Source organism: Nylanderia fulva, unplaced genomic scaffold, assembly GCF_048542155.1.
Source record: "Nylanderia fulva isolate GAGA-0341 unplaced genomic scaffold, ASM4854215v1 Scaffold34, whole genome shotgun sequence".
In the NCBI taxonomy this organism is placed as follows: domain Eukaryota; kingdom Metazoa; phylum Arthropoda; class Insecta; order Hymenoptera; family Formicidae; genus Nylanderia; species Nylanderia fulva.
The window spans coordinates 1,305,454-1,318,334 of NW_028190411.1; the positions used below are offsets into that span (position 1 = coordinate 1,305,454).

The 12,881-nt window shown below is 38.0% G+C and overlaps 1 protein-coding gene across 1 annotated transcript in view; it reads right to left on the reverse strand.

Annotated features, from left to right (window-relative positions):
- The window catches only part of LOC114937461 (Smg6 nonsense mediated mRNA decay factor), a 100,744-nt gene that overhangs the window by 38,287 nt on the left and 49,576 nt on the right, over positions 1–12,881 (reverse strand). The window contains 2 exon segments of the mRNA XM_085485103.1: positions 4,211–4,284; positions 5,988–6,169. Of these exon segments, the coding sequence (XP_085341229.1) occupies positions 4,211–4,284; positions 5,988–6,169 (256 nt within the window).

The window sequence follows — 12,881 nt, forward strand, 5'->3', positions numbered from 1 at the left end:
AAAGCCCAAGTCGCCCGCTCAATTAATTCTCACGCTACTATACGACGACTCCAAGATCGCTTGTCCAAGCAAGGGCAACCTCGAAAGGCGACCGGAACTCTGCTTCTATTCCCTAATTGCGAACATTAATTTCGCTGATAGCACACCGGCAGTTTCCTAACAATGTTTGCACATTTTAAATTTTTATTTTTCATTGTCACTTTTATTACTCGATTCGATTATAAAATAAAACGTAGATTTTTAAAATTAAATTTATCTATAATAAAAAATAATTTTTTCAAGACAAATATTCCCGATAATTCCGTGAAAAATTGTTCTGCCGTATATATATAATATTTTACGACATTATATTCTACAGATTTTCCTTCGGGGAAACAAAATGCTTATAATCATCATAAAATAATTATGCTCGCATGAAAAAAACAGACTCCGAGAGACTATAAATTTTCGATACAAACTTCATTGTGCAGGAATTATTAAATCTTTGCGGCACGATTCCGATGATAGTGTGTGAGATAAAATCACGCGAGACTTCTTAATCGATCGCTTAATTTCGCGACGGAGCGAGCAAGCAGAGTGCGCGTGATTTCCGGCGCGATTAATCGATCGGCGTCGTTTAAAGGTCATTGGTTAATTGCGTCCGCTACGGGACTCGGATCGCGGAATTCACATCCGGCATCGGCGAGGATCGCCGCTTCTAAGCAACGATAGAGACGATCAAGATTGAGAGAGAATCGGCCGCGCGCTACGTGGCGCGTCCTTGCCAAGGAAACGCTTGACTCACGTAATTGTTAATCGCTAACAAGCAACAATAATTAACCTATCGCAGCCGGATGGTAGCCGGCTGGTTAAAGCGCGCGTCTTGAGTTGAGAAAAAGAGAGAAAGACAGACAGAGACGGGAAAGGGAGCCTTGAGGCTCGTTTAATGGACGGTAGATTGTATCAGTCGGACAAGCGTGACTCTCGCGCTCTTTTCTCTATGCTCTTATTTTTCTTTTATTTTATCTCATTAGCGAAACTCGCGCCGAGAGAAGCGACGACGCGCCGTGCGTCGATAAGATGAACGGCACTCTCTTCTCTTTTTTTTTTTTTCTCGTCTTCTTCCCGCACGAAGTGTACGCCAAAAAGTATTCGCTCACGCTCGCGGATGATCAATTCGAGACGCGCCAACCCGATCTCTTTGTGAAACCCTGGTCCTTGCGGCCCCCGAGAGCTTCATACGACACCGGATCGGGATTTCCCCGTGTGCCTTTAAGTTCCTTATTTAACGACGTGACTCAGCGCAGAGCACGGGAGAATTCGGGGATCCGACGAGTTTGCGCGAACGAAAGAGTAAAACTCAAATTAGAATTCATTATAGAGAGTCGAGCAAGTACGAAATCATCGGATAAAATTGAGTTAATAAATATACATATTGCTGTATTCGAAAAGCTTCCTAATTTTAGCATCTCAGAAACCTTTTAAAAAGTGTTCCAGATCATTTTTTTTAATTCAAGATTATATTTTATATACTATTATCATAAATTTGTTTCATATATCATTTCAACGGCGATATTTAAAACTCTGAGACAAATGTGTTTCACTACCTTCGATTAATCCAGTAATTTCCCAAATAAAATTCTATTAATTTCTCTGCTCACTTTTATCAATTCTATTTTTAAAAAAATATAAAAATCAAGTCTGAGGAATAGCTGAGAATTTTTGTGCTGCCATCTTTCTTCCTCTTTCTCGAAAATCGTCGGGCAAGTTGCGGCGGCGGTTTTCGCGCAAGAATTATAAATTAGAAACGCGAATTGCGAAACGTTACAATCACGAACACGTGTCGCGCCACCGGGAATGTCATTCGACCGCCGCGGATGTCGCGACGTCTTTACCTGTGAATTTCTCACACCGCACGCACCTAACTATACGATTCGCCGAGGCATCACACCGCGCGAGGAAAATTAATAGTCCGATACAACAGCCATAATTCAAGACACCTCAAGTGTCAACCTGAATTAATAGTTGCTATGCGCAGCTGCGACGAAGCCGGGACCGAATGCAGCGCGAGTTGGCGAAAGCCACCCTAACAAATCTCTATCTTCCTCTCTTCTCTCGCGGAGGATTAATTAAAATAATATTTGATAAAAGCTGAATTTCAGCTGTCCCTACATTACACATCAAATCATCCAATTATATAAAATTATTTAATTATCGTGTCTCAATTTTAGCTACAGAATTCTCCGTTAACAGAGTCCAGCAGACTCAAAAAAATTCCCTGTTTTTTTTTTTCAGATTTTCCAAGACCAGAAATTCATTTTTTCCTTGGCTTTTTAAGATTCTTTTTTCCAAATATATAAAATTAAATAAATTGCATATATCTATACGATAAATCAATTATAAATGTTAAATCATGAAATCCTTGAGATATCTTTACGCTGTAGACGAATCGATTTTTAACAACACAGAAAATTAGCGTGCTGGTATAGTCAAGGAAAAGTTTATATTTATTTAATAAAAAATTTCAAATTATTGAGACAAATGTAGAATGTAAAAAAATCCAGATAAATAGTAAAATTTGATCACCGACAATTCCAGATTGAAAAAATTCCCTGACAACGCCCAGTTTTCCAGATTTCCCGACCATTAGACGCCCTGCATAGCTCGAATTTAGGCATAATAACCAATCTAATTTTTTCAGGCGGCTAATTTTTTTTCTCCGTGCGATGCAGTAATAATAACGAAAGCGGGACGGCAACTTGTGCATTCGCGACGAAGCAGAAGGAAAGCGTGGTAGAAATAGCGCTGCGAGAGAACCTGTGCCAAGTTGGCGCGCGACGCGCGAGAGATTGAGCCTCGATACGATGCAGCGGTTGACCGTGACCTACGCCACGCTCGCTTCCATCACCTCTTTCGCCCCTGGTGAAATATCGACTCTCTCGCTAGAACAGGCTCGCGTCTATTAAGCGAAGGCACGGCCGATCGAATGGAACGTATGTGGGAATTTTTGCACGCGTTTCTCTCGCTCCCTTCTGTCGCCGAGCTGTCATTCATTTCTCTATTCCCGATTTCATGGTCCCGTAAAAAAAAAAAAAAAAAAAAAAACGGTAGCGCTCGTTTGAGTTCAAAGTCTGGCGCAGCCCGTACACGAAGAGGGGATGAAAAATATTTGAAAGCTAGGATCGCCTCGGGCGTATTTAAATGAGTCTGATTATAATTTATTTCGACATGATAGCCAAATGTGATTAGGTCACGATACGATTCGTAGCATCTCGCGCTAATGATCCCTTGCTCCCAGAATCTAAGTTATCTTCAAGGCCACACGTCACGCATAGAGCGTGATTGCGTTACACGCAAAGTGCCTCGCGCTTCATTCGTGTTGTCCTTAAGGACAGCTGAAACCCCGAGGCTGAAGACGATCGGATAACAATTATTTTCGAATTAATATCCTCCTTCGTGTAACAGTCTCTTCCGAGCAGAGAAAAAAAAACTTTGAAGGATGTACGAAAATGATTAATTTCCGAGTCTACATTGTTTATCGATATACCAAAGTAAGGGTAACAAAATCGATCAATCTCCATCCTGCCATTACATTCTTTTAGCCACACCACTTGTATTTAAATATTTTAAAATCTATTTTAATGTCTACTCAAAAATTACGTATGCAAATTATAACATATCTTATATTACCCATCCAGTTCTCACTGTATTAATTATTGATTAAAAAATAAATGTTAAGAAAAAGACTGGAATAAATATTCCAAATGACCATCATTAATAAATAAGCACGCTCTCGAATGTCAGACACATGCATGTCATCTGGATGATCAAGTTTGCGTACGGTTTTTAATAAACGCGCATTTTTTTTAAACAACACAGATATCGCGTCAGCACGGCTGAAAGTCGCGCATGATTGCAATTCAGACTGCACAAGTCACCACAAAACCGCAGGATCAAAAAATTCGAGATATATCGCGCATTCCTGCACTGCTACAAGCTACGATATACGTTTTCAGTTAAGCGTAAAATTTCATCCTAACCGTTAGGACTTCGCGGTTAACGAAGTTGTAATTAATCCGCGACGGAGGACAAGTCCGTGAAGCGAAGTACGAAACTTACTTCGTACGTCGCAAAACAATATAAAGGGATTAGATGCCAAGTCGAGAACTACTATGACTCGGGATCGCGCTGATCTCATTTCGTCAATTGAATTTAAAATTAAGAAACTTACCCGACTCTGTAATCCGTACAGGAAGGCGGAGGATTCCAAACTGTGCTGTGACAGAGCATCCAGTCGCACCAAATCTGCAAAAACAAACACGAAAAGATTTCAAAATTAATTACAGAGTAGAAGAGTATACGTGGATAATATAAATTAAAATATTTATTAATTGTTTCAATAAAAAGAATTGCGCGCCAACATTAGTATTTTAATTCGCATTGATTTCCCTTTCATATTTAAATGTGAAAAATTATGAGGATATTAAATAATATGCAAGAATATTTTTAAAAATATTATTAATTGATAGAAAAGATTCTTGCGCCGAGAAGAATAATATTGTAAAAAGGTGTTAACTCTTTATAAAATATATATTTAAAGCAATTTTATATTAATAAAATAATGTAAAGGAAAATTTTTAAATATCTTCAATTTAAAATAATAAACATTTACTCATAATTTCTTTGAGAAATTTTTAATTATTTAGAATCGAAGATAGAGATTTGGGAATTTTTTCACTTTCGAAAACACGTTTTTAGATGACAATAATAGCATTTTACGAGATTTGTACTTGTCATTTACCGTCTTATTCGAATATTCAATTGTCGAAACGAGGCGCGAAAGTACTTGGCTATTTATAGACCGCGAGGCGCCTTTTTCATCGAGCGCCGTCCATCTATCCTCATAAAATGAAACATATTCCAACGGCCTTGTATCGCGTCTACTTTATCGGCAATATTAATGGTCTCACCCCTCAGTCGTATGCGCGAGTCTGGCTATTATTCCTTGTATCAGCTCGCATTCCGATAGTAATCATTGTTTCCTTTCTTTTTCTTTAGAGCTCTTTCTCCTCACTCGAGATCACATTAGTAACTATGTAACGCGGTCGCGCAAATTTCGCAGCGCGTATATATCAATATTTATTAAAAACAAAACCACGAAATTTCTTAAATCCGATTTCAGCGCCGATTCATTATTTATAACAATTCCGAAATAGAATTAAATAAATTTTCAATAAACTCTTCAATTATTTCACTTTGTCAAGCTAACTGGCACAATCGATCTTTAAGAAGAAAATTTATTATAATTAATTCCGAGCGAAACACAAAATCGACAAGTCCAAGATATCGATTTCCGATCGTAGAGAGACTCTTAAGAGGGATGAAGTTTATATACCCACACACGACAGATTAATTACGAACGCGCTGCGTTATGTAATAGGTCGCGATACGATCGAATCGGAGTCTGGATCCGACAAGTCGACCACCAACAGACAGATCTTGCGTGAGCGCGAAATCCTTCGCGACGCTTCATAAATTCTTCGGCGGGAGAATTTAGTACATTCGTGCCGCGATAACGTCGAGGAATCGGATCGAGCTCGTGAAGAAAACCTGGCGCCTTCCAAGTTGATACCCTTCCAGAGGAACCAGTGGACAGCCATAAATTATCCCGGAGGAAAGCGGAAACGGATAAAACGGACGATGTTAAACGAACGGTGAAATCTCTTTTTACGACCGCGCGCATATTTGCACGAGCTCCCGAGATTGGAGAACACTGAACTGTGACCAGCAAAGAGAGAAGACTGAGAACGGGGTTGGCCGTCACAGCTCCAGATCTAATTATCCCGTAATGGCGAGCTCTACGAACGATGGACGTGATCGAGCAAACGTTTCGACTCGGAAATTGACTTACACTCGCCGACTCGCGTCGCGAAACGCAATTAAGACTTCCCTCGTCCGATAGGTATTGACCGGCGATAACGGTGGAAAAAGGGATGGAGGAAACGTACTTTAATAGCCGGTAGAAGCACTTGTAGATCCTCGCCGACCACCAGCCGCGGTTCCTGCCCGCTGTCTAGCTGAGCTGTCAACAGAGATACACCACGTTTCAAGCTCAGGCTGAACATCTGTAGCGATACTACGAGCGCCCGTTCTTGGACCTCTGATCTATAGCCCTGCTCCATCTGGGAATCTGTAACCAAAAATGTCGATAAAAATTTTACATACGTATATAAATGCATTTCGGAAAAGGTAAAAATTATTTTTTTATTCCTGGAAAGATACTTTTAAATAATATAATACAAAACATATTACTTTACAAGAAGTATGATATAAATTCAAGAAATCTTTTAAAAATTAATTTTTCAGGGCTCTTAAACCTGTCAAGTCAATTTCCTAGAAACAATTTCATTTCGCACAAGATACTAGGAGAAAAAATTGTCGCTGAAGAACATGATTCCAATTGATTGCGAACAAAAACTTGTGGGGTGAAAAAAGAGAGAGAGAGAGAGAGAGAGAGAGAACGCGTAAGCCAATGCCGGTAGCGATCACGTTTCGGTGATGATGATGATGATGATGATCGGTGATGCACAATCTATTCGGCGTCGCGACCGGATTCGCTATATCGGAGGCTGCGGGCTCCTCTCTTCGGAGCTGTCATTATGCGTCGTATCGAAGCTACGTGACAGGACGCGGCTCCCGGCGGATTCCGAGGAGGCGAAGGTCACGACACGACCTTCTGCGCTATCTCCCGCTTCCTTCGAATCATTTCCAGATCGTTTCCTGCAGAGGTTTCCTCGGAGGGAATCCGCCGGTGCAACGAATCGATTCCTCGAAAGGAAACGATATTCTCGATAAATCCAGGAGATATCATCCACGGGAGAAGTTTAATTTGCAGTAACAGAAGGGTGGTCTGAATATTATCCTCTGTAATTCCGATCTCCGGAGGAGATAAATTCTCTTCGTTTCGTGTACTCTCGCTTCGAGTTAAAATAAAATTGCTCTTTCATTACAAAAATTATTTTAATTTTCTCAAAGTGCGATATACCCTTGTAAGATGTCAAAGATTTTATTTTCAAACAAATTATAGAATTTATATAAGAAATATTAAATCTCTTTAAAATCTCTTTAAACTTTCAAGTCAAGGATATCATTCACATTTTTTCAAATTTGGACAATAAAATTTTTCGAATTTTCGAATATATGATAAGCGTTGACGTTTTTTTCATAATTTGAAGCCTGCTTAAACATATCCAACATATTAATTAATTATTAATAAAGCATTTTAATAATTATTTAATTATCTAATTTTAAAGTTTTATTTATCTATATAAAGAGCCTTACTTCAGTATTATTATTTAATTTGTATTAATAATATATTATTTAAAGATTCATATTTTTTAACAGCTATCAGCTGATTTCTGTCAAAAGATTAATGGAGTTCTATTTTTATTATAATAATTTTTTTAATATCAATCTTTTTAATTATAAAAGTGAAGAATGGCGCGCATTTGTGTTGTTCTAGTTTTATAAAAAAGAGAAACAGAGAGAATTGTCATCTCATGTATTTATTCGATATTTTAATAGGAGTTTTTATCGTTCTCTCAAAGATAAATCACTGATTGAATATTTGTACTGAATATTTTACGAGAGCAATGTCGCACACGGTTATTTTCATTCCAATTCTGGGATCGTATCAGATTCTATTGTACTACCTCGGGAATATTCGTCCTCGGCGAACGACCCATCGTTACCTTGTGCGTCTTTATTAGCGAGCTATAGCAAAGCTAATTAGATGAGCGTCGCTAACGATGGTGTAATAGACCCGCGTGCAAGAACGTCATTTATCGGAACTACTAGTACTTATTATGAGAAACGAATAATGTAATGAGTCTAGCAAGCTGCATAACGATCTCATCTTCTATATATTTATTAAAAAAGCGAAAAATATTAAAACTTGATACACTTATACAAAATAAAATGGATATACACTATTTAAAAAAAAAAACGTAAAAGAAAATTAGAACAGTACATATTCGTTAGCCGACTTTTTTTGCGACAAAAGTTGACACTGGCTTCGAAAAGGTGTCCGAACAATTCGCTCGCATGCGAGTAATTTTTCGCGGCACGAATTAACTGTGCAGAATAGAAAAGTAACACAAATCCAACAAGCGAGAGGGCACGTCCGTGCCATCCTCCATCAAGCGTCGTACTTATACGCGAGAGCCATATTCGAAAGTGGGCTCTGGCACTTTAATTTATCGCAGACAGGGATAATAATTAGCGTTTAACCGCGAAGTCGCTCCGAGAGAGAAGGAGAGAGAGATAGAAAGAACCCGTATAGTCATCTCTCCTTATCGGGAATTGGGAGTGTAAAGGGTAATTAGTTAGAGAAGATTTACAGGGAGAGGCCTTAACTAATTGCCACCGCAATCATTAGCGAATTTCAGGCGTGTATCGTCTTCTTACACGCGTCTAGTTCTCCAATTTTCCTTATCTTTCGCGCGATCTAACTGCGATCGTTAATTCGCGAATGGACAATTAAATTATATATTTATGCTAATTAACAGCGACAGGGTGTCCAGCAGACTCAATAAAAAAAATTCCTGACCTTTTCAAATTTTCTAAGATCAGAAATTTATTTTTTCCCTGATTTTTTAGTATTATTTTTTTTAAATATATAATTTGCATATATCTATATGATAAATCAATTAAATGTTAAATCATAAAATCCTTGGGATATCTCTTATATTTATTTAATAAATTCATTTAATAAAATTATAATTATATAGTTTATATTTATTTTTTCAAATTATTGAGACAAATGTAGAATAATGTGAAAAAATCCAGATAAATAGTAAAATTTCCTGACTTTTTCCTGACAATTCCCTGATTTATAAAATTCCCAATGTCCGGTTTTCCAGATTTCACTGACCGCTAGGCACCCTGGCGATCCAACTGCGATCGTTAATCCGCGGATGCAAGACAATTAAATGATATTTATGTTAATTAACAGTGATATCGAGGAGGTTTCTGTCCGAAATGCGCGCGGATTAAAACGCGCGGCAACGTGTGTATACACTCGATACGAATCAGTCGAAGGTGAACGAACCTCGCGGAAGATATACACACGCCGCGCTTCCTCTTATCGAGATGTTTAACTAACGAAGTGAACGCGACAGAGCGAGATCCCGCGAGCGCGCGCTCTTAATGAAGTCGGTGGGTAAGCTCGGCCTTCCTGGTTCCCGGACCGATATTAACGCGATTACAGACACGAAAACGGACGGAATCGAGTCACCGTGCACAATCGAATTATCGGCGCGCTGGATAATTCGATTATTAACGATTGTAGCAGACATCGCGCGTCTCTCCCGTTCCGCAGGAACACCAATATGTTGCATTTTTTACGAAATATTTCGAAAATGTTGTTTGTTAAAAAGAATATTTTTATCAATTTAATTCATATAATTCGAAGCAAACTCTCCTTTCGGGGAAATTGAGTTTGCGCTCTCGCTTTACTTAATCGATAATTCTTTCAATAATTATTCTTTATTTAGGGAGAAAAATAAAAAATTATTTTGAGAAGAATACCTTCACTCGAGTAAAATGAATTTTTACGAAATATTTCAAAAACATTAAAAATCGTATTTACAAACTTAATTCATGTAATTCAAAATTAATTTATAATTCAATAAACTCCCCTTCTGGAGAAATTATGTTTACACCCCTTTTCTTAATCGATATCTTTCAATAATTATTCTTTGTTTAATGAGAAAAATAAAATTTAAAACTTATTTGAGAAGAACACCTTCGCGTAAAGTAAATATATTCGTTAAATAGAAGAACGTTGAGAGGATTTATTCACGTCTTGATCTAAAGGTTTTAATCCGCTGTTTTCATCTTTTAACGAAAAGCAGCATTCGTGTAGAAAATTCCTTGTCGTCTACCTTGCCTGAGGACATATGTACCGCGGAGAATATACATACATAGGTATGTACCAGGGTCTCTTTACACGAGTTAATTAGTCTTATCGTATATTTATGTAATGCCATGCCCGGCGGAAATGTGAGAAATGTATTTATTACATCTAAAATATAAAAAATATCCAAACATATATCTCTCTCTGTTCTCCATTATAAATTCTCCAATTTTTTTTTCTATTCAAAGTACCATCATGTTCCTTCAGCGCTCGTGATAAATATAATCGTTCAGACATTCGAAAACGATCACTCTTTTTTCACCTGTGTTTTGACAGTTCTCGGGTCCTTAAGTGGTTAACGGTAAGATAACAGATAATCGATCGCGCGTGTTCGGCAATCGATATCGACGACGATATATACCGTTCTATCTTTTGACAGGTGAAGCGCTTCTTTCGGAGCTACACCGAGAGAAGAAAGCACTCTCGTTAATTCGGTGTTACCCCCCATTCTCTTTTAGTAACGACTACAGTGGAATATAAGCAGACTATTGTCCGAGGATAATCGCGTTTTAATAGCCAACACGAGAACCTTATGTATCGTTAAATGTAGTTATAATGCGGAGCACAACTCCGAGGGATCCGCCGCGAAGGTGTAGGATGATTTTAATGGCCGCGAATATCTCGGCCGAGCGTTTTACGCATTATTTAAGCAGCGCAGCACGCACGGACGCGTAGAACCGCGCGCTCGTTTTGCGGTTTAACGTTTCAATCCTCGCTACTGCATTTTACCCGCTGTTCACCGCGCGTTATACCTTTCCGAGTCGTTAACGGCTATTATAGAGATATTACGCCGCTCACAATATATCGTGCAACCTTTACGATGTTGCATCTACTTGGCGGAGGACATGTTTTTCGCGAATATTGCCCCATAAGAACGATATAATAACGAAATTAAGTGAGTCGTAAAATAGCCACCGATTCCCGGCTTTTTTTCATTAAATTAATTTGCCCTGTTGAAAAATGTATCTGCCATCTGTCTTTTTCTATTTGCATCCTGTTTCTTCTTAATCTTCTCGTTCACTAAAAAATTTTAATTATAATGTATATTTTTTTTCCATACGCGTTGTTTTATTTAGATTTATTTATATCTTCTCTCTATTTGTCACGCCGAATTTTTATAATCTTGGCATATGCAGTATACTTTTAATTAATGTTGCACAAAAATGTCACTCTGAATGTGAGAGGAAAATTGAATTGTAATCTGTTTGTTTTTTTAAAAACATGTTCATTTCGAGTTACTCCATTTATATCCTACTTCAAAGTCCTTTCATAAAAAAAAATTTAATTTTAATATATTTTCCATATGGTGTTTCCTTTAGAAATTAATTTTTCTCATTAAAAATGACACTTTGCGCAGAATAATAAGTGTGACTAATCAGGGTGTCCAGCAGACTAAATGAAAAAAATTCCCTGACTTTTTCAGATTTTCCAAGACCAGAAATTTATTTTTCCTTGACTTTTTAAGATTATTTTTTCCATACATATAATTTGCATATATTTACATGATAAATTAATTAAATATTAAATCATGAAATCCTTGATATATTTTTGTCAACAATGAAAAGGTTCGGAAGTTAAAAAACAAAAATTTAAATCAATTATATATAATTATAATTTTTTTAAATTGTATACAATCTGCATTATGTTCGATAAGCAAAACCTTTTTTATTTATATTATATCAAATTTTTTAGTATTGTCTCTATCAAACATATTGAAATAAAATAACACGACGATGAAAATATAAATTAACAAACACGCTGTAGATGAATTGATTTGTAACAACACAGAAAATTAGCGTGTTGGGAGTCAAAAAGAAGAGTTTATATTTATTTAATAAAAAATTAAAAATTATTATTAAAACAAATGTAGAATGTAAAAAAGTCTAGCTGACTTTTCCCTGACAATTTCAGATTTATAAAATTCCCTGGTAATGTCCCGGTTTCCCAGATTTCCCTGACCGCTAGACACCCTGAAAGTTTTCTTCAAAAATTCCCTCTCGCTGTGTTAAAAAACCCCTTTCCTTCTCCACATGGTACGGAGAAGTCCGCGTCGTGACGCGTCTCAAAAGCTGAGAGGTACAACGTTGCGCAATGAATTTAACACCGGTGACTCTCCGGTGATAGCGCCTTCGAAGAGGAACGACGCTCGCGGACCGCCCGGAGGTAGACGATGAGCTACGAGCCCGTAAATAATCGGGCATAGGTGAATCCTCGGCGTCGACCTTCGCGCGAGCGCCGTTTACATCGCACTAATCACCGCCCGTAGATTAATGGGTTCTCCTCATTAGACTCGGCCCGGCATAATCGTCATTTTATTAGTCATTTTATCGATGCGCGCTCAAGAAAGAGAGAGAGAGAGAACGCGCACGCATTTTCCAGCAGTAATATCCCGCTCGTGTCGCATTACCATACTATTAACATAGTGCATATCTCGCGGCTACGGTTCAACGACTTCGACCCCTTTTAGCGCAGGCTAAACTTTATTTCATTTTTAACTTAATTTCCTATCCTCCCTTAATAAATCCCTAGCGTTTATACGGCTATTTATCATTTTTTTTTTTTTTTTTTTTTTCTAAATAATTTGCGCTCTTCACTTTCAGAATTTCTTAACGAAGGATGTATACCATATTTGCGATTCTCTTCTCGTTTATAACAAATTTAAAAAGAAGAAAGAAGATGCTGCAACCTGGGCAGCGGTTCGAGTCTTATATATATTCCAGCATGGGAAATTTAGCGACGAGATACTCGCGATCGTTTCTCAGCTCGTGCACGCGACACCGCAGAAGGAATCACTTGACAGCAGGCGCCTGGCGCCAAGAACACGTTAAGAGGAGGCTGCGTCGTCGCCGACTTCGCCGTCGTGTGAACGAACTGTAAGACACCGGATTGCACGCATGCACCGTGCGCGCGCATATATGCACCGATA